This window comes from Antedon bifida, chromosome 8 (genome assembly GCF_963402885.1).
Source record: "Antedon bifida chromosome 8, ecAntBifi1.1, whole genome shotgun sequence".
Taxonomy (NCBI): domain Eukaryota; kingdom Metazoa; phylum Echinodermata; class Crinoidea; order Comatulida; family Antedonidae; genus Antedon; species Antedon bifida.
The window spans coordinates 15,336,223-15,363,471 of record NC_136233.1 but is presented as its reverse complement, the minus strand read 5'-3'; the positions used below and the strand labels follow the sequence as shown (position 1 = coordinate 15,363,471).

The 27,249-nt window shown below is 35.1% G+C and overlaps 2 protein-coding genes and 1 pseudogene across 2 annotated transcripts; all 3 read left to right on the top strand.

Moving 5' to 3' along the window:
* Positions 1 to 1,627: 1,627 nt before the first annotated feature.
* LOC144850431 (NFX1-type zinc finger-containing protein 1-like) lies at positions 1,628 to 9,318 on the top strand. The gene is made up of 3 exons (XM_078707708.1): positions 1,628 to 1,763; positions 2,380 to 8,961; positions 9,302 to 9,318. The coding sequence occupies exons 1-3, from the start codon at positions 1,628 to 1,630 to the stop codon at positions 9,316 to 9,318; spliced, it is 6,735 nt and encodes a 2,244-aa protein (XP_078563834.1).
* A 5,026-nt stretch (positions 9,319 to 14,344) lies between these two features.
* On the top strand, positions 14,345 to 26,939 carry LOC144850024 (importin-4-like). The gene is made up of 25 exons (XM_078707187.1): positions 14,345 to 14,505; positions 15,079 to 15,165; positions 15,829 to 15,908; positions 16,022 to 16,063; positions 16,404 to 16,536; positions 16,898 to 17,034; positions 17,343 to 17,385; positions 17,775 to 17,942; positions 18,287 to 18,370; positions 18,556 to 18,693; positions 19,213 to 19,376; positions 19,690 to 19,937; positions 20,155 to 20,259; positions 20,522 to 20,647; positions 20,921 to 21,044; positions 21,162 to 21,273; positions 21,438 to 21,556; positions 21,675 to 21,752; positions 22,251 to 22,408; positions 22,505 to 22,698; positions 23,243 to 23,422; positions 23,866 to 24,074; positions 24,395 to 24,527; positions 24,767 to 24,941; positions 25,454 to 26,939. The coding sequence occupies exons 1-25, from the start codon at positions 14,416 to 14,418 to the stop codon at positions 25,585 to 25,587; spliced, it is 3,261 nt and encodes a 1,086-aa protein (XP_078563313.1). The 5' UTR covers positions 14,345 to 14,415; the 3' UTR covers positions 25,588 to 26,939.
* On the top strand, positions 15,314 to 15,431 carry LOC144851191 (5S ribosomal RNA; annotated as a pseudogene).
* Positions 26,940 to 27,249: the final 310 nt, after the last annotated feature.

Sequence of the window (27,249 nt, the reverse complement as noted above, 5' to 3'; positions counted from 1 at the left end):
GTAGAATTCACAAAAACGCCATTAGACGATAACTAGGCCTAGCCTACCCCAGACAATACTGAATAAAATGCAATGTAATTTTACAGTATTTTACATGGTAAGTATTGTCTTTCAAGGTACATTTACAGATATATAAGCCTATACTTAGCTACTAGGCCACCTACAGTAATGAATGCCTACAAAGAATATATGCCATATGGCGATGTGTGTGAGTGTGACGTGTGGGCGTAAGTAATGAATCGACGAGCTATTTTATATGTATATATACTTAGGCATATAGTATAGTTATGATTGCAGGCCCGTATCCAGGGGGGGTGCGTTGGGTGCAGACGCACCCCCCCAAGTCCCAAAAGGTCCACTATTTCCTCGGTTGGTATGTTTTCTTGTCTTGTTTAACTAAAGACAATCATTATATATATACAAAATTTACATTATCAATGGTATACAAACAAAAATATGTTAATATAAAATGAAAAAATACCGGTAATTAAATTACGGAATCTGAACTGACTACAAATTCGATGTGAAACATGCGCAGTCGATCATGTGACGACAAGCAATAGCTTAGCGCTTCATGTACGCGGTACGCGGTAAAGTGTTTTTGCATGCTGGAAATACAGACAACCGGCGGTAAATACAGACACTATCGAATACGGCGCCTAAACATGGGAAGGAAGCAGGAAGCTAGAAAGCGGAAAGCTGCTGGAAAATCGACGCTGTCTAAGTTGGCCTTTAAACATCATGAAAGCGTTAAGTTCTGGTGTCCATCGTTCAACTAGCCCAAGCCACAACAAAGAGTCTTAAATCAGTCTTTAGAACGTCAAATAGCGCAAATTTTGCCGGGGCCTTCGGCCCCCTGGCCCCCAGCCATTGTAGTAGCTCGCTTCGCTCGCACCCCCCCCAATATAAATGCTGCATACGGGCCTGGATTGTATTGTGATTGAATGATAAAACCAAATAATAATATTAGATTAATATACGATATATGTATAATGAACTTGATATTTTATTATACACATAGCTTTCAGTATTATATAATATTATAGGCCTAAATACGTAGGCCTACCATTCAAAATCACTGTGTTACTGTAGTTTATTCCGATCTTGAAGGGCGGGGTTTTTTTTCTTATTATTTTTTTTATCACTAGGTTATTTTATGATTTGTCTATTTCCATTACATATTATGCTAAGTTTGTATATTACAGATTGATATATAATGAGTGGTGCTCGTCCTAAAGATCCACGACGACATCCTGTTCTCTACAACATATCCCGAAGAATACGTAAGACGCAAGATGATTCTCAACAACGTTGGCTCAAACACCGAAAAGACTTTAGAAGACCGTATAGGCCTACTCGAAATAGAAGAGGGAGAGGAAATTTTAAACATACTCGAACCACAAGAGGAAGAGGCAGTTACCATGGGTAGGCCTATATGGTCTGAAACTATATTTTATATAATAAGTCTCCTTTTGAGGATATACATCCATTGTCGTTGTACTCGACTCTTTGATATCATAACTTTGATGTATAGTTTCTTGGTCCTTCATGTTTTTTTTTTTAAAAGAATTTAGATGCCCAGAATAAGGTCAGACATTGGCTAAATATGTGTTGTTCATAAGTTAAAATGTGCGTGATACGCGTAAAACCAAGGCAATCTAACAACCGGATTCTCAGCTCCGGAGGATTTATCTGTGGCTGCGACAATCAGTTCCACGATCAGAAACCGCGAGCCGCGGAGGATGTGCATAGCAGTACTGTTGGTATTTGTCGCAGCCAGACATAAGATCAAACGACTGTTACGAGTCCCTATCTTGGCAAGGCGAGCTCCTGTGTCCTGTTTTTAGATTGCCTTACTTACCTAACATGTGATGTGTAGGCTACACATAACATGCTGAGGTTTGACCCACTGAAAGACACTGTGATAAAACAGTAATTTTCTCTATAATTAATATTCTCTAGAACCGATGTATGGTCATCATTAAATGGTCCTAACGAAAATGTCACCAAAAGACGTCAAGCAGCAACGCGTAAGTAAATCTCTTTTACATCATGCTGCGTTGTTCAAGTTAATACGCCTTTTTAAGAAGAAATTTACATGTTGGAATCTCTGAAAACACACAATGTAATCCAAAAATGCAGAAAAACTACATGTAAAACAGTGACTGGAAGAGAAAATCTGCACTGCTTAATATACTGGCCAGAGGTAGTACCATTTGGCTAGGACTTCCATATAATGGTAAATAGTAAAACCAATTGAACATTATTTAAATCAGATTGCAAATGAGATACGATGGGATCTACTGTACGGGTATGCTTATGTTTAATTAGATAATAAGCCTAGTATACATTGATTTAAATATTTAACTTTTTTCATAGAGGAATATCTCACAAGTATATTAGAAGCGAAATCGAAAAATGATGTTGTGACGACTTTATCCAAGTATACTTATGCTGCTGAAGACATCACAGACTTGGTAAACGCAAAGAAACTTGGCGATGACGTTGTCGAGGTCCTGCTTCAAATTTACGTAAAAGTATTCCAGTGTAAATTATCTGACAGCCGAAAGAAAATGATAGATATCATAAAATCTAGTAATTTCTCAAAGAAAGTTCTAATTTCATATGCCACAAATATAGGAGATAGATTTAAGAAAAGTAATCGGAAGGAAAATGAAATGTGTATTAAACTTGTATGGAGTTTCCTACAAGGGATGATGAGTTCTGAATATGAAGAAATAAATGATTTAGCACTGATTACAACCATACTTGACATCCAAAGTAAAGAATTGTTTGAGAAACAGAAGTTGACTCAAAATGCTCTCATTGCTGTAGCGCGTTTCAAAAAAGAATCAGACAAATACGTATCAGATGTTAAGGAAGCAGAGAAGAAAAATAGGCAACGCGAATCTACTAAACGAGAAGGGACATGTGATGGCCCGCCGCCTAATGACTATCGGGACATTCCGATATTGCCAACCACATATGATGTCCATTCTACAGAGCCTCCATTCCTTCGTCCAAACATAAGCAAAGGAAGCTACGCAAGCCAGTACCATTATCTTGATGTACAATTCCGATTGTTACGTGAAGACTTTATTTGTCCATTGCGTGAAGGAATTCAAACACATCTAGATAGTCTAGCAAATCCACTTCCACGCAATCAAAGGAAGAGAAACACAGATGTTCGCTTATACTATGATGTTAAGATTATCAATCCAGTGTTTTCTCAGAGAGAGGAAGGAGTCCTTCATCGCGTACACTTTAGTCTTAATAATCTAAAATACGTAAAATGGAAAAACACAAAAAGGTTGATGTTTGGTTCACTTGTATGTTTATCTCACGACAATTTCCAAACGCTTTTATTTGGTACAATTTGCACTAGAGAAGATTGTTACAAAGGTCGTGTTGACATTAAATTCAATGCACTGCCCAATACGGAGATAGCCCGCATCTATACTATGGTAGAGTCTACAGCATTCTTTGAGAATTATAGAGCTGTCTTGCAAGTTCTCCAACAGTTTGATGACGTCAACTGTATACCAATGGATAGGTATATCATACAAGCATCGCATGACATAAGACGACCGAAGTATCTTCTTAATAAAACAAGAATGAAGTACGACATTAGTCCATTGGTAAAGGCTGACGTTCAGACAAACAAGATAGATATTCTAGATGAAAATGCTTGGCCAGGAATTGACAAACTTGTACTTGATGAATCACAGGTTAGTGCTGTAAAATCAGCCTTAACAGACGAACTAGCAGTTATTCAAGGGCCACCAGGAACCGGGAAAACCTATATTGGATTGAAGGTTGTTGAGACTTTGCTTATCAACAAACACCAATGGGCCATGAATAACCTAGGCGAAGTCAGTGGTAGTGATGCTATAATGGTGATATGTTATACAAATCATGCCTTAGACCAGTTTCTTGAAGGTATACTGCCATTTTGTGATAATTTAGTGAGAATTGGCGGACGGTCAAAAAGCACAAAGCTTGAACAATATAATTTGAAAGAATTAATAAGGCGCATGAACAGAAGGACTAGACATGACTTCCAAAGAATAGAAGAACTTGCAGATTTTGTTAGCAGAGAGATGATAGCAGGTGAAGAAATGATGAAACTTTGTGATAAATACATTGTGAGTGAATTTACGTTAGAAAATACCATAGATGCTCGACATCTGGAATGTCTGAGAGATTCTAGAGAGGAATATGGAGTGGATGGACACCGTTCGACTTTGCCTATGTGGTTAGGTCTGCTTTCTGTATCTGATAATTACACAAAAGTTGACGTGTTAATTGATGACGACAAACAAGATGATGACGAAAACAACAAGGGTAATACTAATATCACGACTGAATTTGACAGGATATTGGATCAACGAGATTATGATGACGTCAGGGCAAAACAGGATTACGAGTCCAAGAAAAATACGATAATTACTGATCTTTCCTCTAAGCTTGCATATGATCCGAAAATGCAATGTAAAGACGCCCCTTTAAAAAGGCATAGAGCGACGGTACGAAAACAATTGTCTATTGTTGATGACGAAATGTCAGAACATGAAGCAAGCAGAGTAAATATTCGCAAGTTATCCATACATGACAGATGGCGTCTATACCGATATTGGATAGGAAAGTATAAATGTCAATTACGACAAAATTTGTTTGAACAACAGCATTCTTATGATGAGATGTTACTCAGTAGTGTTGAGCAAAAAAATGAAAGGAAACTTAACATTCTGCAACGTATGAATGTAATAGGAATAACAACAACTGGTGCTGCTAGGAATAAAGGCTTACTAAATGAAATACGACCAAGAATAGTTGTTGTTGAAGAGGCTGCGGAAATTCTGGAAGCACATATTGTGACAAGCCTAACAAAACAATGCGAACATCTAATTCTAATTGGAGACCACCAGCAATTGAAGCCTAATCCTACCGTATACAAACTTGCCACTAAATTCAACCTTGACATATCCATGTTTGAACGCATGCTTACTAATGGTGTTCCCTGTAAAAAACTGTCGTCACAACACCGAATGCGACCAGAAATATCACAAATCATGAGGAAACACTTCTACAGTCATCTGCTCGACGACGAGTCAGTTAATCATTTTGATAACATTCGAGGTGTGTCTCATAATATGTTCTTCATCAACCATGATATCCAAGAGGAGTCCATGGAAGATATATTAAGCAAGTCAAATATTCACGAGGCTGAGTATTGTGTGGCACTTGCTAAGTATTTATGTCATCAAGGTTACGATGCATCTAGTATCACCATCTTGACGACGTACACTGGTCAGGTACTAAACTTCAAACGAATACTCAGAAAGGAATCGTATGCTTGTCTTCATGATATTTATGTAAGTTCCGTAGATAATTATCAAGGTGAAGAAAACGAAATTATATTGCTGTCATTTGTACGAAGCAATGAGGCTGGGAATATTGGGTTTTTAAAAGTTTCAAACAGAATGTGTGTGGCATTATCAAGAGCAAAAAAAGGTTTGTTCTGTATTGGAAACTTTAAACTTCTCGCTGAAAAGAGTGACCTCTGGATGAAAATAGTTCAAGACATAAAACCATTAAATTGTATAGGAGATTATCTGGAGTTGTACTGCCATAACCATCGTGATACAAAGGTTAAAGTATCTTCCGCTGAAGATTTTAAACAATGTCCAATGGGTGGATGCAAACGCAAGTGTGAAACTCGTTTAGAATGTGGTCATGTCTGCCAGTGGCTGTGTCATCCATATTCAACTCATGAGAGATATAAATGTACAGAGAAGTGTGCAAGATTATGTGCAAATGGTCATGCTTGCCATCGAAAGTGTTTTGAAGATTGTACTCTGTGTAAAGTCATGGTTAGCAGAACATTACAATGTCTACATGATATTGAAATACCATGTTATCAATTTGGAACGCCAGATTGTACTGAACCATGTAAAATGATATTGAAGTGCGGTCATGAATGCAAGAACGTATGCTTTGAAAAATGTACATCAGAATGTTTAGAAATTGTTACAAGAGAATTTCCTCCATGCGGTCACAAAACAGAAGTTCAATGCTACATAACGATAATGACATGCGGGTTACCTTGTGAAAAGACACTGGCCTGTGGTCATGCGTGTAAAGAAAGATGTGGCGATACTTGTACAATCAAATGCACTGAGCTTATAGAGAAGAAATTTGATTGCGGACATATCGTAAGGGTTTGTTGCTTTACACAAACCTGTCCACAGCCATGTTCAAAATTGTTGCAGTGTGGCCACAAGTGTAAACTAAAATGTTACGAGACATGTTCCAGAGATACTTGCACAGAAGTAGTAATAAAGAAACTTAGATGTGGACATGAGAAAGAGCTACTTTGTTTTGACGATCCTGAACAAACGTTTCGAAAGTGTCATGAGAATGTTACTAAAACTCTTGAATGTGGACACCAGAAAGAGCTACCATGTTATGTAGATCCCAAATACATTACGTATTTGGAGTTTGATCTAAGATGCAATGTGGAAGTTACTAAATTTCTTCAATGTGGACATGAACAAACAATACATTGTTGGAAATCTTCGGGACCCTACAAAACTGGCTGTCTTGAAAATGTTGAGGAAACATTAGAATGTGGACACAAAATCAGACGGATTTGTTCAGAGAGCAAATTGTGCAACACGAAATGCTCAAGATTATTGCTATGTGGACACAAATGTAAAAGACTTTGTTCCCAGCCATGTACGAAACAGTGTAATGTGGGAGTAGAAAAGAAACTGAAGTGTGGACATATGAAGTCTGTGCCATGCTCTTTAGATGTTTCAGAGGTGATGACTATTGGGGAAGCAGCATTTGCATTTAACCTGGTAGACGAGCATGAATATTGTACAAAGCGATGTTCAAGAACACTAACATGTGGCCATCCCTGCACCAACATGTGTGCAGAACAGTGTTGCAATGAGAGTTGTCAACAACAATGCAAACAAACTTTAATCTGTGGACACGTATGCCAAGGAAAATGTATAGATTGTAAAGACAACTTACATAAGGAATGCACAAAGTGTTGTAACAAGAAACTTATCTGTGGTCATAATTGTCAACAATCATGTTCAATTATTCCTTGTCAACCCTGTAAAAAGCATTGTAAATCTGCTTGTTGGCACAAACGTTGTCAGCGTTCCTGTTCCGATATTTGCGAACCATGTAAAGCTCCATGTAAATGGCAATGCATTCACCTAAAATGTACAAATTTGTGCAATGAATTTTGTAATCGTAAGAGGTGCAACCAACCATGTCGAAAGAATCTTAACTGTGGACATAGATGTTATGGTCTGTGTGGTGAGCAGTGTCAAAGTAAATGTTTAGTATGTGATCCAGCTTCGTACTATGCGGCTAAATATCTCCCAGCTGAAGAAACTAGATTCATTTATGTATTTTTGTATGATTGTGATCACGCAATTGAAATGGATGAAATGGATGAATATATGGATAAGGATGAAGGTATTCGATTAAAGCAATGTCTTAAATGTCGTAAGACCATACGATTCAGCCCAAGATATGGAAATGTTCTGAAAACCATAAACAGAAGAATAGCTGAAATCAAGCAGAAGATGCATACTGAAAGATTATTAGATCGAGTGCAAGATATGAGGCGGAAGATTGTTTCACAATTACCATCTCTTGGCACAAACGACCAAAGACGTATTCAACAAGAAATGAATTCACGCTATGGAGTTAAATATGAACGACTGCTTGTGTTAGACATTATGATTGCAATGCTAAGAAGAGTGAACATGATTCGTGATTTAAACCAGAGCGATAATGCCACAACGTACAGTATGGATATTGTTAAACAAGTAGAAAATATTCAGGAACGAATTTGGAATTCGAAAAACATTGCCTCTGAACACGTTGTTGTTGATATATCCTCAGAACTACAGCGGTTAACCATATGTGATCAGTTAATAAAACTTCAGTCAGATTCTGAACATTCTGATGATATCAATGATTTGTTATCCACCCTTCTCCACACCAAATTACCTTTGATTGGTGAAGTTATGGAAGAGAAACTCAATCTACTTGAAAAGGGTAATCAATTAAAAATGAATTCAGAAGAGTCACTAGTAAAGGTAGCAAAAGGAACTGTTGACCAGTGCTTAAGCTTTTCCCACGAACGCTGGTCGACGTGTCGTTACGGTCATGTACTTCAAGTTAACGAAATAATTGAAGAATGTAAAGAATGCTCGGCTCCAGGAAAGAGTACCTATGTTTGCTTGCCAATATCTAAGCCTTTCAAAGTGATTTTAAAATCTGAAGATGGAAAATGTTCCCAACGGTGTAGTGCTAGTGCAAATAAACAACGTCACTCACAAAAACGAAAATCTGCTGAAAATGTGACCCCAACAACCGACCCTTCTGCTAAACGGCAAAGAACGGTTGTTTATTCGTCGGTTGAAAACAAAAGAGGTAGGGATCATACCCATACCAACCTGGAAGCGAAATATAAACAACGTAAGCATAGGTCTACGTTGGGATTGTGGAAACTGAATTGTGGACATGTCTCTCCATTTATGGATCAAAGAGATTTGAAGAGATATAAATGTATAAAAGATTGTCGTAGAGTATGTGAACGCGGACATGCATGTTCTCTAAAATGTTTTGAAGATTGTCCACCGTGTGAAGTCATGATTAGGAAGACACTAGAATGTCAACATAAGGCTAAGATACAGTGTGGTACAACTGGAAGCCGAGTGGATTGTAAAAAACCGTGTCAGAGGTCATTGGAGTGTAGTCATGAATGCAAGAATCTATGCTTTGAAAAATGTACATCAAAATGTTTAGAAATTACCGCAAAACAGTTTTCTCCGTGTGGTCACAGTCTTAATGTTCAATGCTACATACATTTCTGCCAGGCACCATGTGAAAAGACGCTAGCATGTGGTCATGAATGTCCAAACATTTGCGGTAACTTCTGCGAAAACTATAAATGCAAAAAAAATTTCAACCACCATCATGATGATGGCAAACATATTATTTGTAGAGCACCATGTCAAAAAACATTAACGTGTGGACATCAGTGTCAACGAAAGTGTAGCGAAAAATGTAACAATTATAGTTGCACAAAAAAGGTTACAAAGACACTAATTTGTGGGCATGTAAAAGAGTTACCATGTAGATTATGAACGAGTAACACGTAATACAGAAGCTTTCAGAGGATGGTTAAGAAGTAAGCCAGAAATGAAATGTCTAGAATGTTAAAGATACACTAACATGTGGGCACACAATCACACAAATTTGTTCACAGATTGCAGTCTGCAATGAGTGTCCAGGCTCACTGTAAACCTGAAAGTTTAATGTATCGTTTCCATATTTCTTTGAATCTTTACATGTCTAAAATTTACAATACTACGGACATATCGCTAGACATCGGGAACTTACTAGAGCAAGACATTTTACTGGGAGCGGCGGAAGGAAAACGATTGCGGGGAAGGCAAAAGATGGATTGATGAGGTGTAACCGCAAAGACCTTCCTGGAACAGGATCTTCAGACATGGAGGAATCCCATCGTTGGTACAGCTGCTCGGACACTCTTAAGCTCTGTCTACACTATCAAACTTTATTTAACCAAAAAATGTCATGTGCCCATATATGGACATGATGATGTCATACAATTACCATGGTATTTGAGAACATCACACCTTTTAAGCCATCTGTAAGAAGAAGAAGATGCCTATTCAACAATTTGTTACTTAAAAAATATGATCCATTAGATTTAAAATTGTTAGTAACTGTTATGTATTAAATAACACTTTTATGTTATACTTGGTGGACTATACTATACTATATTTGATATGGTTTTGTTTATTACAGTACAGTACATACAGCACTTTATGTTATGTTATGTTATTTATTTATTATTCAAAATTTTTTGTTTTGTTTTTGACGTTATCAAATTTTTATTTTCTTTTAAGTTCTGTTATTTATTTGTTAATTTCGTAGCTTAAGTTAGTTAAGATGTTTTTAAAGGTACTACCAAGCTTGATTAGCTTCGGCTATATCTTGGCTACCTTTTAGTATTGATTAATTGTTTGATACAATAAAGAAGAACAGAAGATTTCTCTAAAAATATAATAATTTGATAATATAAATAAAATTATTCATTTAAATACAGTAGAAACCATCCTTCAGGACACCCCCTAATGGGAACAAATTTTAGATGCCAAAGGTGTCACCTTAGAGTAGAGGTTCTACCAGGCTAACAAATAGCGTCATTCCTTTTAATTAGCACATTTAGTCCAGTAAAGATAAGTCAAAAATAGGGTGAACCTAGAACAAATTGCAACAGAATTTTGTTTTGTTTTGTCTGGTAAATATGGTTCAAATGAATATCATATCCAAAGTTTACCAAAATCGGACACCGGGAAGTGGGTTAATTAGCATAAATTCAAAATGGCCGCCATTTGCTATTTTGAAGCCTCATATCTCTCTAACGGTTGGATTTAGACCACCTAAGTGCATTACGAGTAGATATAAATGTGATATTAAACATTCTAATTAGCATATTTAAATTCCCATATGACGTACCTATGACGTCATATGGTAGTTTTGACGTCATATATTATGTTATAACTGTTTAAATGACATTATACTATGCGAACAATTTAGGAACTGCAAGAAAACATGTTTCTTGACATTCTCCTTGTTGAAATGAACATTATTTCCAAAGTTTACCAAAATCGGACGTCTGGAAGTGGGTTAATTAGCATACATTCAAAATGGCCGCTATTTATCATACCATTTTGAAGCTCCATATCTCCTTAACGCTTGGTTTTAGACCACCTAAGTGCATTGCGAGTAGATATAAATGTGATATTAAACTTTATAATTAGCATATTTAAATTGCCATATAACGTACCTATGATGTCATAAGACATATGACGTCATGTATTTTGTCACAATAATGCTCAATTGGCATTATTCTAGGGGGAAAATATAGAAACCGAAAGGAAAAAATGTTTTTAATCTCATGAAAATAGTAGAACATTTACCACATCCAGGTTAAGATCATGGGTATCAGAAGTTATTCGGCCACCCTTCACAACATGCAATAGAACATTCCAGTTAATTTTCTGCAACTTTTTATAACTGCATATATATCTCATATATCTCAATTATATTTAAAGAAACAGGATTCTTAATTCTGTAATGAGTCTGGGATTTAATAATTCGACCCCATCCTAAATATGGAGTTGGATCACAGTAAGTCTCCCATCCAAAGTGCATACATAGAAAATGTAATGTTGGCGCCGTCAAAATACTTCCACCATACATGTAGGCACAGCAAGTCTACTTCATTGGCTTTTCTGATGTCTTTTTTAATTTTGGACCGAACAGTTCTTGCTTTGAATAGAATGCATCCCCCTGTTTCTTTGTAAGTGCAGAGCATTACAAAGCTCCTTAAGATGTTTTCTTTAAGTACCAATTATTCCACTATTTTTTGCTTCTTCTGTCTTAAAACGCAATCGCTTTTTTTAATTATGGCAAAGTAAGATATTTAATAGATCCCCATCTGCATTCAAAGTTTCTATTCCATTTTTCTGACATTTTCTGTCAAGGAAGTTGAATACTGTCTTGTCGAAAAATTAAATACTGTAATTAGTAGTGGCAAGTTTGAAAATTACTTTATTACCTTAACAACCCCTTTTGGATTCCGTTGATGTGTATCTTTAACTGATGGTTCTTCATCCTAGTTAACACTAGGATGAAGTGTCGTTGTTATATGCTCATTGAATCTTGGAAACATCATTCAAAAGATAAACATTATATAAAACATCATAAAAAGTTGTTGTCTCATAAATGATCGACACCAAACAGATGCAATGAAATAGCAACTTTGAAAGAGCAGAATGGAGATGCTGACTATACCGAAAACTACAGTATGACATCTATCATTTCATGTATCATCTCAATTTCCAGTTGGGGAATTGAGATGAGTTTGTGGGAGTGATGGGTTTGAATAGCCTGACCCACAGACAATCGCCTCATTACAATATTTTTTTTATTCCTTTACCAATTTAAAGAGATAAAGTTCTAAAAGATGTAGTTTTAGGAAACACAAAACAAGATGTGCGCTTGAGTACAAATCAGTTTCGGAAATACAGTTGATGATCACCTTTTATACGGTTCTGTAGACTAACTATTTTCATAAGATTTTGTAAATGGAAACTTAATGATAAATTTCAACGGTTTTTACATATATATCTACTCGTAATGCACATAGGCTGTCTAAACCCAACCGCTATTAGGAGATACAGGGCTTCAAAATGTTATAGTAAATAGCAGCCATTTTGAATTTATGCTAATTGACCCCCTTCTTGAAGTCTGATTTTGGTGAACTTAGGATATCATGTTCATTTCAACAGGAAATTGTTAGAAAATTGTTTTCCTGCAGTTTTTTTTCTACATTTTTTAGCATGGGATAATGCCATTTAAGCAGTTATAACATAATATATGACGTCACAACTACCTTATGACGTCATATTTACGTCATATGGTAATTTAAATGTGCTAATTGGAAAGTTTAATGTCACATTTATATCTACTCGCAATGCACTTTGGTGGTCTAAAACCACCATTAAGGAGATATAGGTCTTCAAAATGATATAGTAAATAGCGGCCATTTTGAATTTATGCTAATTAACACACTTCCTGACGTCCGATTTTGGTAAACTTTGGAAATTATGTTCATTTCAACAAGGAGAATGTTAGGTAACTTGTTTTTCTGCAGTTTCTAAATTGTTCGCATAGTATAATGTCATTTAAGCATTTATAACATAATTTATGACGTCACAACTACCATATGACGTCATAGGTACGTCATATGGAAATTTAAATATGCCAATTAGAATGTTTAATATCACATTTATATCCACTCGTAATGCACTTAGGTGGTCTAAATCCAACCGTTAAGGAGATATGGGGCTTTAAAATAGCAAATGGCGGCCATTTTGAATTTATGCTAATTAACCCACTTCCCGATGTCCGATTTTGGTAAACTTTGGATATGATGTTCATGTTCACCATATCAACCAAATAAAACAAAAAAAAATTCTGTTGCAATTTGTTCTAGGTTCAACCATATTTTTACTGGACTAATTAAGTATTACAATACTTGTATCATAGATGATGAAAATAATATATTAATGTTATTTATTCTTTATTTAGAGGGCCTCACGTCAGCTGTAGGCCTACTGCTGTAGTATCTGTTAGAGCTACCATTGTAAAACAAAGTTGAATAAATAAATGATAAATATAAATACATAGGCCTATTTGTTATTATCATATATATTATTATTATCATAATATATTTAATGATTAATTACTTTACATTATTTATCGTTTACCATTTTACGCCAAGTTAGATCTAGTATAGATGGATTACATTATCACCAGTAAAATCCAATTAAATTTTATTTTGGAACAAGTCCATATAAAGAAAAAAAAAACCAAGATCATACCCTAAATAATAATACAAATGAACATCTATCTATTGTTGTCCTTTTTAATATTATTGCAATGTATCAATGCATGCATCTTTCATAAAGTGGCATATCTTTATGAAACGAATGCTAGCCGCTCGTAGTTATAATTACAGTAGGCCTATACGTACGTTTTGTGTAAATCTTTGTTGTAGGCTAAATATTTTTATAGATGGTGTTTTTGTATCTATCCTCATGGATGTTGAAATAATATATAATAATATTAAAACAATCAATATAGTAGTACGCCTTTTTATTTTTTATTGTGTTTACATACAGCTATATTACACCAATAAAATAATTAAAATTGGTAACGATGTAGGCCTATTGTTTGTCCCCCAAACATGAAAAATGAAGATTAATGAAAAAGAAAAAAAAATACGTTGAATAAACCCATTTCAGAAAGTTAATTTTTGGTCAAATCGACATAGGCATAAACAATTTTTTGTTCAGAGGGACAATATCTTTAATGTAATTTAAATTCAATCGAAAGACTATAGTTCCTCATTTATTGGTGTCGTGTATTTTTAGGCCTATCGACCCTTGGTTAGTATTAGTATAATTTTATCAGTGCATTTGGGCCTATTGGTACTGAACTGAATTTGGACTGGATTTGATGATTGGAATTTAATGTTGCTAGATAAAAGACAAATTGTTGAAATGGTGAGGAGGGGGAGGGGGAGGGGTTAATAATATGTAGGCCTATTGGGGGACTATTACGTCATCATTCAAAGCATGCGCGTTAGTTTTGACCAAGAGGTTTTCCAGACATGTGGTAAATTTATTTACCACACTCTCCTCTCTCTCTCACCGAGTCCTAGGCTAGGTGGTGGAGGCCTGTGTACTTATTAAAATAACAATAGCTTCGTTTTAAAACATCATGTCGCAAATTACCTACGAAGAACTGCCAGGACGCTTGATGATTGTCATGCAAAATCTATTAACACCTGATAATTCAATAATTCAGCAGGTAAGAAAGAAATAAATACACATGACAGCTAGCCTACTACTAGAGAGGCCTAGCCTAGTAGTACTACTACTAGGCCTAGTAGTGCCTAGATAGACTGAGAAGGACTGACCCTGCTCGGCTAGGCCAGAAACCCATCTCTCTGTCACATAATAAATCCGTAGACCCGGCCTAGCCTATGCTAGTTTGAATAGTTGATATTCTGTAGATAGATGGTTAAACAAGCTGTAGGTAGGCCTAGGCGGACGTTTTATTAATAAATAATATTTAATATTAGTTTGGCTATTTTGAAAATTAAATTACATAAATCAATATCAAATAACTCATCATGAAGAGTCTTCCACAATGCTCAAAAGGCCGGGATAAGTTTCACAAAATAAATTGGGAATCCCTATTCTGTATATTATGCACTCCAGGCGATAGCACTTACTGTAACTCAACAACGTATACTGCAATCTTTTGTTTTATCAAGTAATTAAAAATACATTGCACTTCAAATCAAGTATTTGTTTTGGATTCAAATTGTGCAAATCTTTCAAATTGCATACATCATTATCATACACTCTTTTATACTAGGCAACTCAAGACCTTAGACTCTTGTTTAAACATAAGGCGTTAGTGATGGCTCTAGCTACAGTTATTTCTGCCTCCTCTGAAATTCAGGTAAGGTTATGCTACAATTCAAATTGTAATCTAAAATCTTTTATAATTATGGGAGAATGAAAAGTTATTTTAGATGGTTTGATCTTTTAAAATAAATTAAAATTTGCCAAGTTGAATAAGCATCCCATTTCTTGGTCAACATTTGTGTCTATACGGCTTTACCACGTTGAAACACCGGTTCTCGTCAGATCACCGAAGTTAAGCAACGTTGGACCTGGTTAGAGCTTGGATAGGAGACCATCTGGGAATATCGGGTGCTGTATATGGAGCTGGGGTCCCATTAGGCATTTGAAATCAGCACTGCTGACTCTTATGGCAGCCCCTGCATCTAGTATTTGCCTCAGACGTATTGGTTTATGCCTTTCCTCTGATCAAGGTGGGCACTGGACGAGAGAAGCCCTTGATCAATGTTAGGATCGATCAAGGTGCTTTAAACAGTCCTGGCTTTGTTTGTATCAAACCTGTTAGTGGCGGTAATTATCGCTGTTGGTTTCGATTGAATAAAATAAAAATAAAAAATTCTGTATGGGTCCGCCCTAGTTACAATTTAAATCCTGCCACATATTTATGTGTTGTTGTTTGTTATTTTATTTTTCTATCTATCATTTATCTCTCCAATACTATTAACTGACGTATGTATTTTGTGAACATTGTTGTTTAAAGATCCGTCAATTTGCAGCAGTTTTGATGCGACGCAAGATTACAAAACAATGGAAAAATTTACCCTCAGAGTTTCAGGCTTCGTAAGTACCGATTCTAATCATACCATACTAAAGGTGTAAACTCTGTTGAACACACATGTGCGTAAATTTTGGAAAGTAGATATGTCAAACGCTTTTATTTGTATATTTTACAGATTAAAAACAGCAATTTTTAGAATGATGGAAGAGGAACCAGAGTAAGTAACTTTTAGATTTCGAGGTTCACTTTATAAATGTGACAGATTGGCATAAAAGTGTATGTATAGTTGGATGTGTGTGAACATTAAACAGCCAGGCTGAAGTATTTTTCATTTCAGCTTGTTATTACTCTATGGTATTGAACTAACACCAAATCAAATATATGTATAGGTTATATATGGGTACATTGCCGTTAACTAACACTATTTATTGTACTATACTATATACTATATTATTACACAATTGACAAATGTTTTACTGGTAACCATGGAGAAATAAGAGGCCTGTAATATTATAAAGTACAATTGTTGCTCACTCCGGTTGATGTTATTTGTTTAGGCATATCGTACGTGTGGCATTGGCACAGGTTTGTGCAGCCATTGCAAAAAGAGAGTTACCTTACAACAGATGGGAACAATTTTACCAAAATCTTAATGTATGTCTTAAAAGTGGTAATGTCAAAGTTCGAGAGGTAAGAAAGTTTGAATAATAAATGATATTATCTTCATATTTAAAATTGTAAAACAAAATTGTATGTTGCTAAAACAACTCCTTGGCAAATATAAGCTCTGTCTACACTATCAAACTTGATGTTGCAAATAAATGAGATGTGCCCATAATGGACATGATGATGTCATATCACTACCATATTTGAGCATATAACTACCATATTTGAGCACATCACACTTTTTTGGCCAAACTAGTTCGATAGTGTAGACATAGCTTACCATTCTTCAATTCAAACAACGGGGTTATGTAGACAATAGAGTTATATTAAACTGTGCTATGCAATAAACCTGATTAAAATCACAACACATGTTTTTTCTTCTTAGATTGGAACTATAGTTTTAAGTTCAGTATCAGTTTCTGCTGCAGAGTGTATGAAGCCACATTTCAAAGTTCTTTTTAATATATTCTCAGTGCTTCTGGAGGATACAGAAAGTAAGATAGTTCCCTACTACACAATCAAGTAAGTTGTATAAAATATGGTGGACAATTCTAATTATAGAATAAAAACCCAACATAAAACAGTGTTTTTGTCTGGCCAAAGGTATTGTATTATGCCTATTGTTGTTTGAACGATGTTTCTTAAAATATCCAAATTTATAGTCATAAATGCAGTTGTTTGTTTGACCATAAAGGTATTCCAATTGCCACGTGTTGGTTGGTGAGCTGGACAGAGAAAGGCCTTAAATAGGTGGGTGTCTTCCATCTGGTGTAGAAGACTTGAACATATCTAAATATGGACTATCTTTTACATATATAATTACCTTTCAGGGCTATGACAGTGTTAGTCACATTTATAGGATCAGACGAAGTAGTAAGTGACGTTCTTTTTTACTACTCACATTTATGTATTTTATTTATTTGGTAACATTTTTTTAACCAATAGAACATAATAAAAACAATTTAAATAGTGAGATGTACATTTGAAGATATATATAAATCCAAAGGCAAAATACTGGAAAAATGACAATGCTGTGGGTATCAATGGCTGGATCTCAATGGAGATACAAAATAGAAAAGCGAAAAGCTAAATCAAAATGATAAAGTAAAACAGCCAGAAAAGTTAGCAGAGCTTTCGGGCAACACTAGCCCTTCATCAGTGCACGAAGATATATATATATATAGGATATAGCAATAAGTCTTAATGGCTGCATTTTTTTTCTTTTGTATTGTTTATACATATTTATTTTGTCTCCGTCTTAGCCTTTGTTCCGAGCTTTAATACCAAAAGTGATTCTTGTTACAAAACGTCTTTTGGTGGTGGATGAGGACCAGGGTTGTGAAGCTATGGAGCTCTTTGACGAATTAGTTGAGTGTGAAGTCTCCGTCATTGTACCACACATCAAAGAAATTGTTTACTTTTCATTAGAGGTAAAGAAACATGCACCTGAGCATACAGTGTGCAAAAAGCAGTTAAATATGTTTGATTATAACTGACAAATACAAACTACTACTAACAAATACAGTAGAACCCCTATTAAGGGGACATTTTTGGGCCCCAACAAAGTGCACTCTTAATATAGGTGTCCCCTGAATAGGGATTGGCTTTAGTTTTTAAAATATATAGCCCCACATTTGTTTCACATGAAAGTTTCCTGTGAATACGACTTTCCCCTCAATACGAGTGTCCCAAAAGATGGGTTCTACTGTATTCTAATCCTGGACTGACCCACTTAGTGTAAGCAAGGTTTTTAATGTTATTATTGTCATTCCAGGTTGCATCAAATCCAAACTTTGGTGGAAACGCTAGAGTAAAAGCTCTCTCCTTCATCACTAGTCTTGGACGCATGAAGAAAAAGGTATTTTAATTAATTATTGTGAATGTAGAAAGATTAAGTCACATTGCTATGTTACATTGTGATTGTGGATAAATTAAGCCACATTGCTATGTTCGGCAAACAGTACTAAAACATTGATTGATTGTTTAAAGTTCAATGATTTTAGATGCTTGGTTTGTTGAAGAATTTCCCTTTTGTTTTTTCAGACAATCTTAAAACAGAAGCTTGTTAGTCCGATCTTAAAAGCAATATTTCCAATCATGTCCGCCACACCGGAGGAGGATGAGGAAGAAGAAATTGGTGAGGATGCTGAATCCAGCCATCCTGCATCTTATGGTGCACAGGCAAGTAGAACTGATGACCACAATGATGTTAATAGTATTATTGATGATAATTTATAGTATTGATTGATATTGACCGTATTAATTAATCGATAATTGATAGCATTGATCAATGTTAATGGTATAAATTGATTGATTGATATTGCTTTTATTAATGATGGTAATTGATAGTATTGATTGATGTTGATGACGATAATTTATAGCATTGATCGATGTTGATGGTATTAATGATGATTGTTGATTGATTGAATTAATTATGATAATTGATAGTATTGATTGATATTGATGGTATTAATGATAATAATTGATAGTATTGATTGTTATTGATAATTTATAGCATTGACTGATGTTGATGGTATTAATGATGATTGATTGATGTAGATGGTATTAATGATACTTGTTGATTGATTGATATTGATGGAATTAATTATAATAATTTATAGTATTGATTGATATTAACACTATTGACATGGAGATGGTTGAATATAAAACGATATTATTTCTACATCTTTTTCTGTACAGGTAATAGATATACTTGCCTTGCATTTACCACCTGAAAAGATTGTTCCCCCTCTAATGCAAATAGTCCGACCCGCCCTGGAAAATCCGGATCCATACCACAGAAAGGCCGGTCTGATTTGTATAGCTGTTTTAGCAGAAGGATGTGCAGATTATATAAGAAATAAGTATGTTATATAAAGTATATAAAATTTAAAACTAAATTTTCTAAAATGAACTGTACATATACAAAATAACAGGAAATAAAAATGTTTTTAACTAAAGAAAGATCACTGCAGTATCACAAAATGTTATTATCTTTAATTACTAAATCTGTGTCTTCTGTAAAGTTACATAGTTGTATAACTTTAATAGGACTGGTATTAGACTTTGTCCACTACATACAGTCATTTTAGAAATTTGTAATAGGCAAATAGTACATACTGTAGTTTCTTTCATTATGACAAAGCTTATGCAAAATGTATTTGTTCTGTTTTACAGACATCTAGAAGTAATGCTACAATATATATCAAAAGGCATGGAGGATGGCAGCCAGGTTGTGCACAATGCGGCACTCTTTGCTCTAGGCCAATTCTCCGAGCACCTTCAGCCTGACATAAGCAAGTATCATAGCCACATCCTACCGCTGCTGTTCAGGTATCTGGGCCTTGCATCAGAGACGGCAGATAAAGATCCTGCTGGCATCACACGAACATACTATGCACTGGAGATGTTCTGTGAAAATTTAGGTTGGTATCATCGTCATTAATTGCCACATGACCCTAGAAGGGTCACCAATGTTCGCTATATTTTATCGTAACCGTAAGAAATCCATCGAGATACTTAACATCATTGTTTTGATTTCCAAAATTCCAATTACTCTGTATGATTTATGAAAAACCAACCATAAAATGTGCTGATATATATAAATAAATATAAAAATAATTGTTGCTGCCTGTTTTGCAGGAGATGAACTTCTACCATATCTACCAGCTTTAATGGAAAAACTACTTCACAATTTGCAGACATCAACTGCAGTACACACAAGAGAGTTAGCAATTAGTGCTATTGGTGAGTCTGACGTGTTTAGTGTGGCTTGCATAAGAATGATGCCATGCCATTTCACAACTTGTAGACATCTACTACTGGTGTGAGAATGTTTACTTTAATGCTTAATGCGCATAAATTATTATTAAGAGAAGTTAAATCTGTTCAGGCCTATGCTTACTCCTGGCAAGGTTGTGCTTAAAATTTGCCAAATACATATTATTAATTACATAATATATTTATTAAGGTTTCCAATGCTATGACCATCTGTTCATTTGTATTTCAGGTGCCGCAGCAAATGCAGCGAAGCAGAACATGTGTCCATATTTTCTTCAGATTATGGAGCCGCTCAGAGGTTACCTACTGGAATCAGATATGGGATCAGCATTAGTTTTAAAAATTCAGGCTGTAGGTATGTTAACAAATATACTTATAAAATTATTTTTTCTACAATTTGTAGAGGGATTAGTGAACATTGCAATAGGCTAGGCCTACTGTAGCTGAGTATTCTCGCTTTGAATATTGTATTGGTTAGTTCAGCATGCATCATTATCTGCCTAGGCCCAACATCATCCCAATAATAGTTAAATTCAGACAGTATTCTGGCCTAGTGGGTTCTCTTTTTTCTGATCTTTTTCTCGTCTTGGTGTTTATCCTATTTTTCTGGTGTTCTTTTCTGTTTTAGATACACTTGGCGTATTAGCAAGAACAATAGGAGCTGAGAATTTCATACCATTAGTAGATGAGAGTATTCAATTGGGTTTACAGTTAATTAATGAGGTCAACGACCCTGATTTAAGGAGATGCACGTAAGTAGATAACTATATTCCAATTCAAGACAAATTTTGGACAATTTTACACACTTCAAACTTCTAATTAAAAAGTAACCAGTTTGTGACAAAAATCTTTTTTTTCTAATTTGATAGGTATGGTCTGTTTGCTTCGATATCTACTGTAATCAAAGAAGGCATGGCGCCTCACTTAGATACAATTGTAAAGCTTATGATAGACTCCTTACAGTCAACAGAAGGAGTTGTGGTAAGTACCTGGATCCCTCAGTTTAGCTTTGTTTTTTAATGGAAAGGTTTTCTCTGATGTAGGGTTGTTAAGAAAATATTTGTGTGTGTGTATGTAAATTTGATGGGAAGTCACATGTACGATACTTATATTTGATCATGTTTACTGTATTCTGCTTCTTGTAGGCTCATTTCAAAGAGGATGAGAATGAAATGCTGCAAGTGTTTGGTGATGATGATGGGGAATTAGACGAGGAAGAAGACATCAGTATAGAAGAGGAGGATGAAGAGGAAGATATTGAAGGGTACTACTATAGATTTGTTCCTTTTAGTATATTATTTTTATACTCTTTTTATATCTTTTTCTCTCCCTGCTTTATATCAGTCTGTTGTAAAAATATTACACGTTTCTGTACTCTGCAGATACAGTGTTGAGAATGCTTATCTTGAAGAAAAGGAAGACACATGCAATGCATTAGGAGAAATAGCTGATAACAGTAGGTAAGAAAATATTGCTAAATCAACTATTTGTTACAATCATCAGATATTTACCCACCCTTGCTAAGTTTGTTGCTGTACTACTGATTGTGGTCTCAAAGTATAGTAAACTCGGCATGGCTGTGTAATAAAGTCTTTATACTGAATGATTAGATATTTATTTACCCACCCTTGCTAAGTTTGTTGCTGTACTACTGATTGTGGTCTCAAAGTATAGTAAACTCGGCATGGCTGTGTAATAAAGTCTTTATACTGAATGATTAGATATTTATTTACCCACCCTTGCTAAGTTTGTTGCTGTACTACTGATTGTGGTCACAAAGTATAGTAAACTCGGCATGGCTGTGTAATAAAGCCTTTATACTAAATGATTAGATATTTATTTACCCACCCTTGCTAAGTTTATTACTGTACTACTGATAGTGGCCTCAAAATATAGTAGACTCGGCATGTCTGTATAATAAAGTCAAAATATTTTGTAATCAATTTTGTTTCTTTTAGTTTGGCATTTTTACCACATATCGATGAATGCTTTTCCGAAATAATGAAGCTAATTGAATATCCTGCCAGTAACATCCGTAAGGCCGCCCTCTGTTGTATGGGTACAATCTGTCGTGTACTTTCAAGAGCGCAAAACGCAGTTGACAACGGAGGTGAAGGTAAAGGCTACACTATATTTATATATAACTTGGTCACATGCTGTACATCATGAATATTCATATTTATTAATTAATTACAAATTTTCTAAATTGCAGTATTTGCAAAGGCTTTGGAGAAGGTTATACCTTGTTTTATCAACATTATCAACACAGATTCGGAACGAACAGTTGTCATGGCAGCGCTAGAAACAATAAATGAGATGCTGAAAGAGGGCAGTAGTTCAATGGTGTCGGAGCAAAGCCATGTTTCAAGTATTACGAGTGCAATAAGAAATGTGCTTCAATTAAAGGTGAACATATAGCATGAACTTTGACCCTAATAATCTAATAGTGTGTGTTCAAAAGTAGCCAATTTTCGATGCTACTGTGTATCATACAATAGGCAAATTCTATTATGATACAGAATAACATGTCTTTCACATGTGACGCCATGTGGCGTCATAGGCCATTATCTAACTTAATCTTATATGTTATGTTACGCTGGAGGTGTACTATAACAACTCATTGAGAATGTTGCTAGTAGTAGTGCTAGTAACGTGTTTGCCACGAGGAGAATTCTTATGAGCATGTACGTATGTGCGTCTATGGTTTTAGAATAAGAGTTTTGAATCTTGTAAGGTGTACTACGAACTATCTGTTCTACAAAATCTCTTCACTAAATGGGGGAAAATCCTATTTTAGTATGATTTTCCCTTTTGTATTTGTTGTATATATGAAATATTTATTCTAAAATAAAGTGATCAATCAATAATACAAATTCATACAGTTGCTAAAAGGAAAATGCCCTTATATCGTATTAATTTTGTAAAGCAATTGAATTTATGTGTGTTTCAGACTGCTTGCCAAGATGAGGATGATGAGGATGACTATGATGAGGACCCACAGCAGGCAGAACATGATGAAATGTTGATAGAGTATGCTGGAGAAATCATACCATCACTGGCTAAAGCTATGGGTGGCCAGGCCTTTGGACCATACCTAGCAGGGGCATTACCACTACTTGTCATGAAAACTGTATGTATCAAACTGTAATGCACAGTTATCAGGGACATTGTGCCCAAAAGGTTTTTTAGATGCACTGGGTATATTTTGCATACAAGATGTGTACACTAGACCGGCAATATTAAAGAGTAGTGCCAACAGGACTACAATATGGTCAAGGAGAGCCCTTGACCACTTAACTCAACCCATCCGGTCCGGACACAATTATTCAGAAATAAAGCATGAATAATCTATTGTAAAATACCCGACACCATTAGTAGAAAAATAGTATACAAAAGAAAGTATATAGTATTTCTAAGGTTCTGTCTACACTATCAAAAAAAATGTGATGTGCCAATATGGACATGATAATGTCATATCACTATATTTGGGCGTATCGCTACCATTATATGAGCACATCACACTTGTCAAACTAATTTAATAATATAGTAATGTAATAATCTCTTCATTATTAGAAAAAGACATGCACAGTGGCAGAGAAGTCATTTTCAATCGGGACACTCTCTGAAACAGTCATCGCTATGGAAGATAGTATTCAGCCGTTTGCCGGTCACCTTGTCCAAGTATTCGTCCAGGGTATGCAGGAAGAGGACCCAGAAGTACGCAGCAACGCAGTCTTCGGTATCGGGGTCTTAGCAGAACATGGAAAAGAAACACTTTTTACGTATCTTTTAAAAGATGTTACAACACTTTTATAGTTTGGACAATACTCGGTCTGGCATTGAATTATTTGTTTTTTAGACCCTTGTAAATAATTCCATGACTTTGAATATGCATATAGTAGTCACTGTTTTTTTTTATATCATCATCATCATTATCAAAGGTTTGCCAGCATGGCTGTCCATCCAGTACAATTTTAAACCACTATCTTCACTTCTATGTAAGATAATTTTTATATCATTGTTGGTTAAATTTTCATTCTTTTATATACAAATAATTGATATACTGTATATTATGTATACATTTCCTATAACTTTTACATAGACATTATCCAGTCATACTAAGTGTTATATCAGGTTTAATTGGAAAAGAAGATGACCAGTGTGTAATAGATAATATTTGTGGAGCTGTTGCAAGGTTGGTCTTGACAAACACTGAAGCAGTACCAGTTGCCCAGGTAATCATTGACTGGGTTGGTTGGGGTTCTACTGTATCTCTCTCATGACATCCTCCTACCACTCTTCATCTTTGGCTCTTCATCTGCCCATAGTTTCTTCCTCTTTCGTTCTTTCTTTCAACACTGTTTATAACTTACTCTTGTATATACTCTTTACTCTTCAAATGATCTGACATCTTTTCCTTTTTCTTCTCCTCACCATATACGTCAATAATATATGTTAATAAACTCTTTTGTAGGTGTTGCCACGTCTTGTGCAGCTCCTACCATTGAAGGAGGATCAAGAGGAGAATAACACCGTGTTCAAGTGTATTCATCATTTATATGGTTCTGGCCATGAAGCAATCCCTTCTCTAATACCACAGCTACTAGCCGTCTTTGCTCAAGTTCTTGGTACTACACAAATCAAAGAAGGTATAGCATGGGTTTATTATTTGAGACAAGGCTAGACCAAATGTTTGATATCAATAATAAACTGTAACTGTGTTTAACTACCGTGGAGTAGTTTCGCGTCGTGGAGTTGAGTAAGGTCACCACCCGAGAATTGCTTGTGTTGTGTTCTTAATTTACTTGTATAAAATACAAATTACGTCAGAGTAGGGCAAAAAAATCTTACCAATAATAAACTACCTGAAGAGTAGAGGTAGCCGATGCTTGGTACTGTATCTTTAATTTGTCATAGGCAGATTCTGTAATACCATATCACATATGTATCACATGTGACGCCTGTATCATATACCATAATCCTACCCAAACCTTAAAATAGTATAGGTGCCACATGTGATACATGTGTGACACTGTATTGCTGAATTTTCCTATGATATTGGACAGATAATGCCATTATGGAGATACAGTGCATCCGGTAATTTAATTAATTTCATTTTTTTAAATATTTAATATTCATGGTTAAATTTTTTGTTTTTCAGAGACGCAGGGACTTATTATTCAAATTATACAGAGTATTCATACCCAAAATCCAGATGAATTCAATAGATTACTGGCAGCATTACCGCAAGATCTGGCTGTCAGGTTAAATGCTGTTGTTTGTGGTTCATCTTAGCACAAGACAATGGCAGAAATGCAACTGTTAAGGCCGACTCGGACAACATCACACAACGAGGCCCGATGAGTCGCCTCGCCGAAAAAAAAAAAAATATGTTTAAAGTTCTCAGGACGACCTAAAAACTACTGCCCAACGCTATCTCGAGACGACTCGTCTCGTCGGGATTCAACTCGGGCAGCACCGACGAGTCAAGATGTTTCGTTGTACGATGCTGTCTGAGTTTGCCTTTAAAGAATCAGTGTTGGTTGTAGCTTAAAATGTTGGCTTAATAATTTCAATATAGTAGAACCCCTATATGGAGGACTCGTCAGGAACTAAAATCTGTCCACTTAATAGGAGTGTCCATTGATATAAATAGGGGTGTAGTTTTATATATTGCCTCAAATTCTTTTCACAAAAAAATGTCCCTTAAAAGGGGTGTCGCAAAGTATGGCTCCTACTGTATTTGAATTGCTCACTGTTGTAGTTATTAATTATTGATTGATTAATATTCAATAAACCAATTGGTCCTTAACCAAATAAAATAATATTTATACACCATACCTCCCCCCCCCCCCCCCCCAACTAATTACGCAACATATATTGATTACCAGATGTGTTTTATTGCAAAGAAGCTTTACGTATTTAAAATGATTGATATCCTTTATTTGATATTGGATAAGTCAACTGCCAAACTTTGTAAGTGTAACAAATAACAAATCATTAAAAACAAAATTAATTTTAATTTTTGTACTTAATAAATAAAAATGATTATTATTAAATTATGTTATCAAATAAATTTGATACAGCAAATAAACTGAGACCTGTAAGTTTGGTAATAACTTTGAATTTATTTTATACATACAGCAATGTGTAAAGTTAATACTTCTTCTTAATCATGATATTTAAGCTAGTAATTTAAGGCTTTTTAATTACACAACACACATCATTTATAATACTATAGGCGTAGTAGTAGGACTAGTCTAGGTTCTAGACAGAAATTAGTAAAAGGATAAACATTTTGGCACATATGGCGTTTCATACGTATAATACATGAGCTCGTATTTTCAGACAAAAATCGAAGCACCGACTGGTGGAATAACATAAAAATGACAATGAATTTGTGGCAAGTCTATAGTAGGCCTAATGTGACGTAGATTTATGTTTATGAAATATTAATAAAAACTATAAATCATATAGGCCTACATTCTTCAAATTTCCAAGGAACACTTTATTCGTTGTACACGGTTGGTCGTTTATGTCGCTCTAAATCCTGACACTAAATCTGAAGGATATACGAATTTTGTGAATTTTATATTTCAACGATGTACGATGCATAGGCAATACACAGTTGCGGTATACATTATTACTGAGGTTTTGTTTTTGTTCGATTTGTTTTCGGAAAGTTAATATTTCTACATTATTGACCAATTCAAAATGTCAATAGGTTAAGCTTCTGTTCCCACTATGACGTACAGTATGAACGCAACTAATTTGACCAATCACAAGCAATGGATCATCAAAACTGGATTTGCGCGTAACACTATGTTTTACAAGGTACTGTAACTATACCTTAGTATTATTTATTGACAAATCTTACTAAATGCAACAAATTGATTCAACTTCCTTACAATGTTTAATTGTCGAATCCTTCGGTAAAAACAACTTAAAAGTAATCTA

What these genes read in the sequence shown, in the direction of transcription:
- LOC144850431 (XM_078707708.1), top strand. Translation starts at nt 1,628, where the DNA reads ATGTGCGTGATACGCGTAAAACCAAGGCAATCTAACAACCGGATTCTC. An exon ending in TGTGCATAGCAGTACTGTTG is followed by an intron (nt 1,764 to 2,379) that starts GTATTTGTCGCA and finishes CTTTTTTCATAG; the next exon opens with AGGAATATCTCACAAGTATA.
- LOC144850024 (XM_078707187.1), top strand. Translation starts at nt 14,416, where the DNA reads ATGTCGCAAATTACCTACGAAGAACTGCCAGGACGCTTGATGATTGTC. An exon ending in GATGTTCTGTGAAAATTTAG is followed by an intron (nt 19,938 to 20,154) that starts GTTGGTATCATC and finishes CCTGTTTTGCAG; the next exon opens with GAGATGAACTTCTACCATAT. An exon ending in GGAAAAGAAACACTTTTTAC is followed by an intron (nt 24,075 to 24,394) that starts GTATCTTTTAAA and finishes ACTTTTACATAG; the next exon opens with ACATTATCCAGTCATACTAA.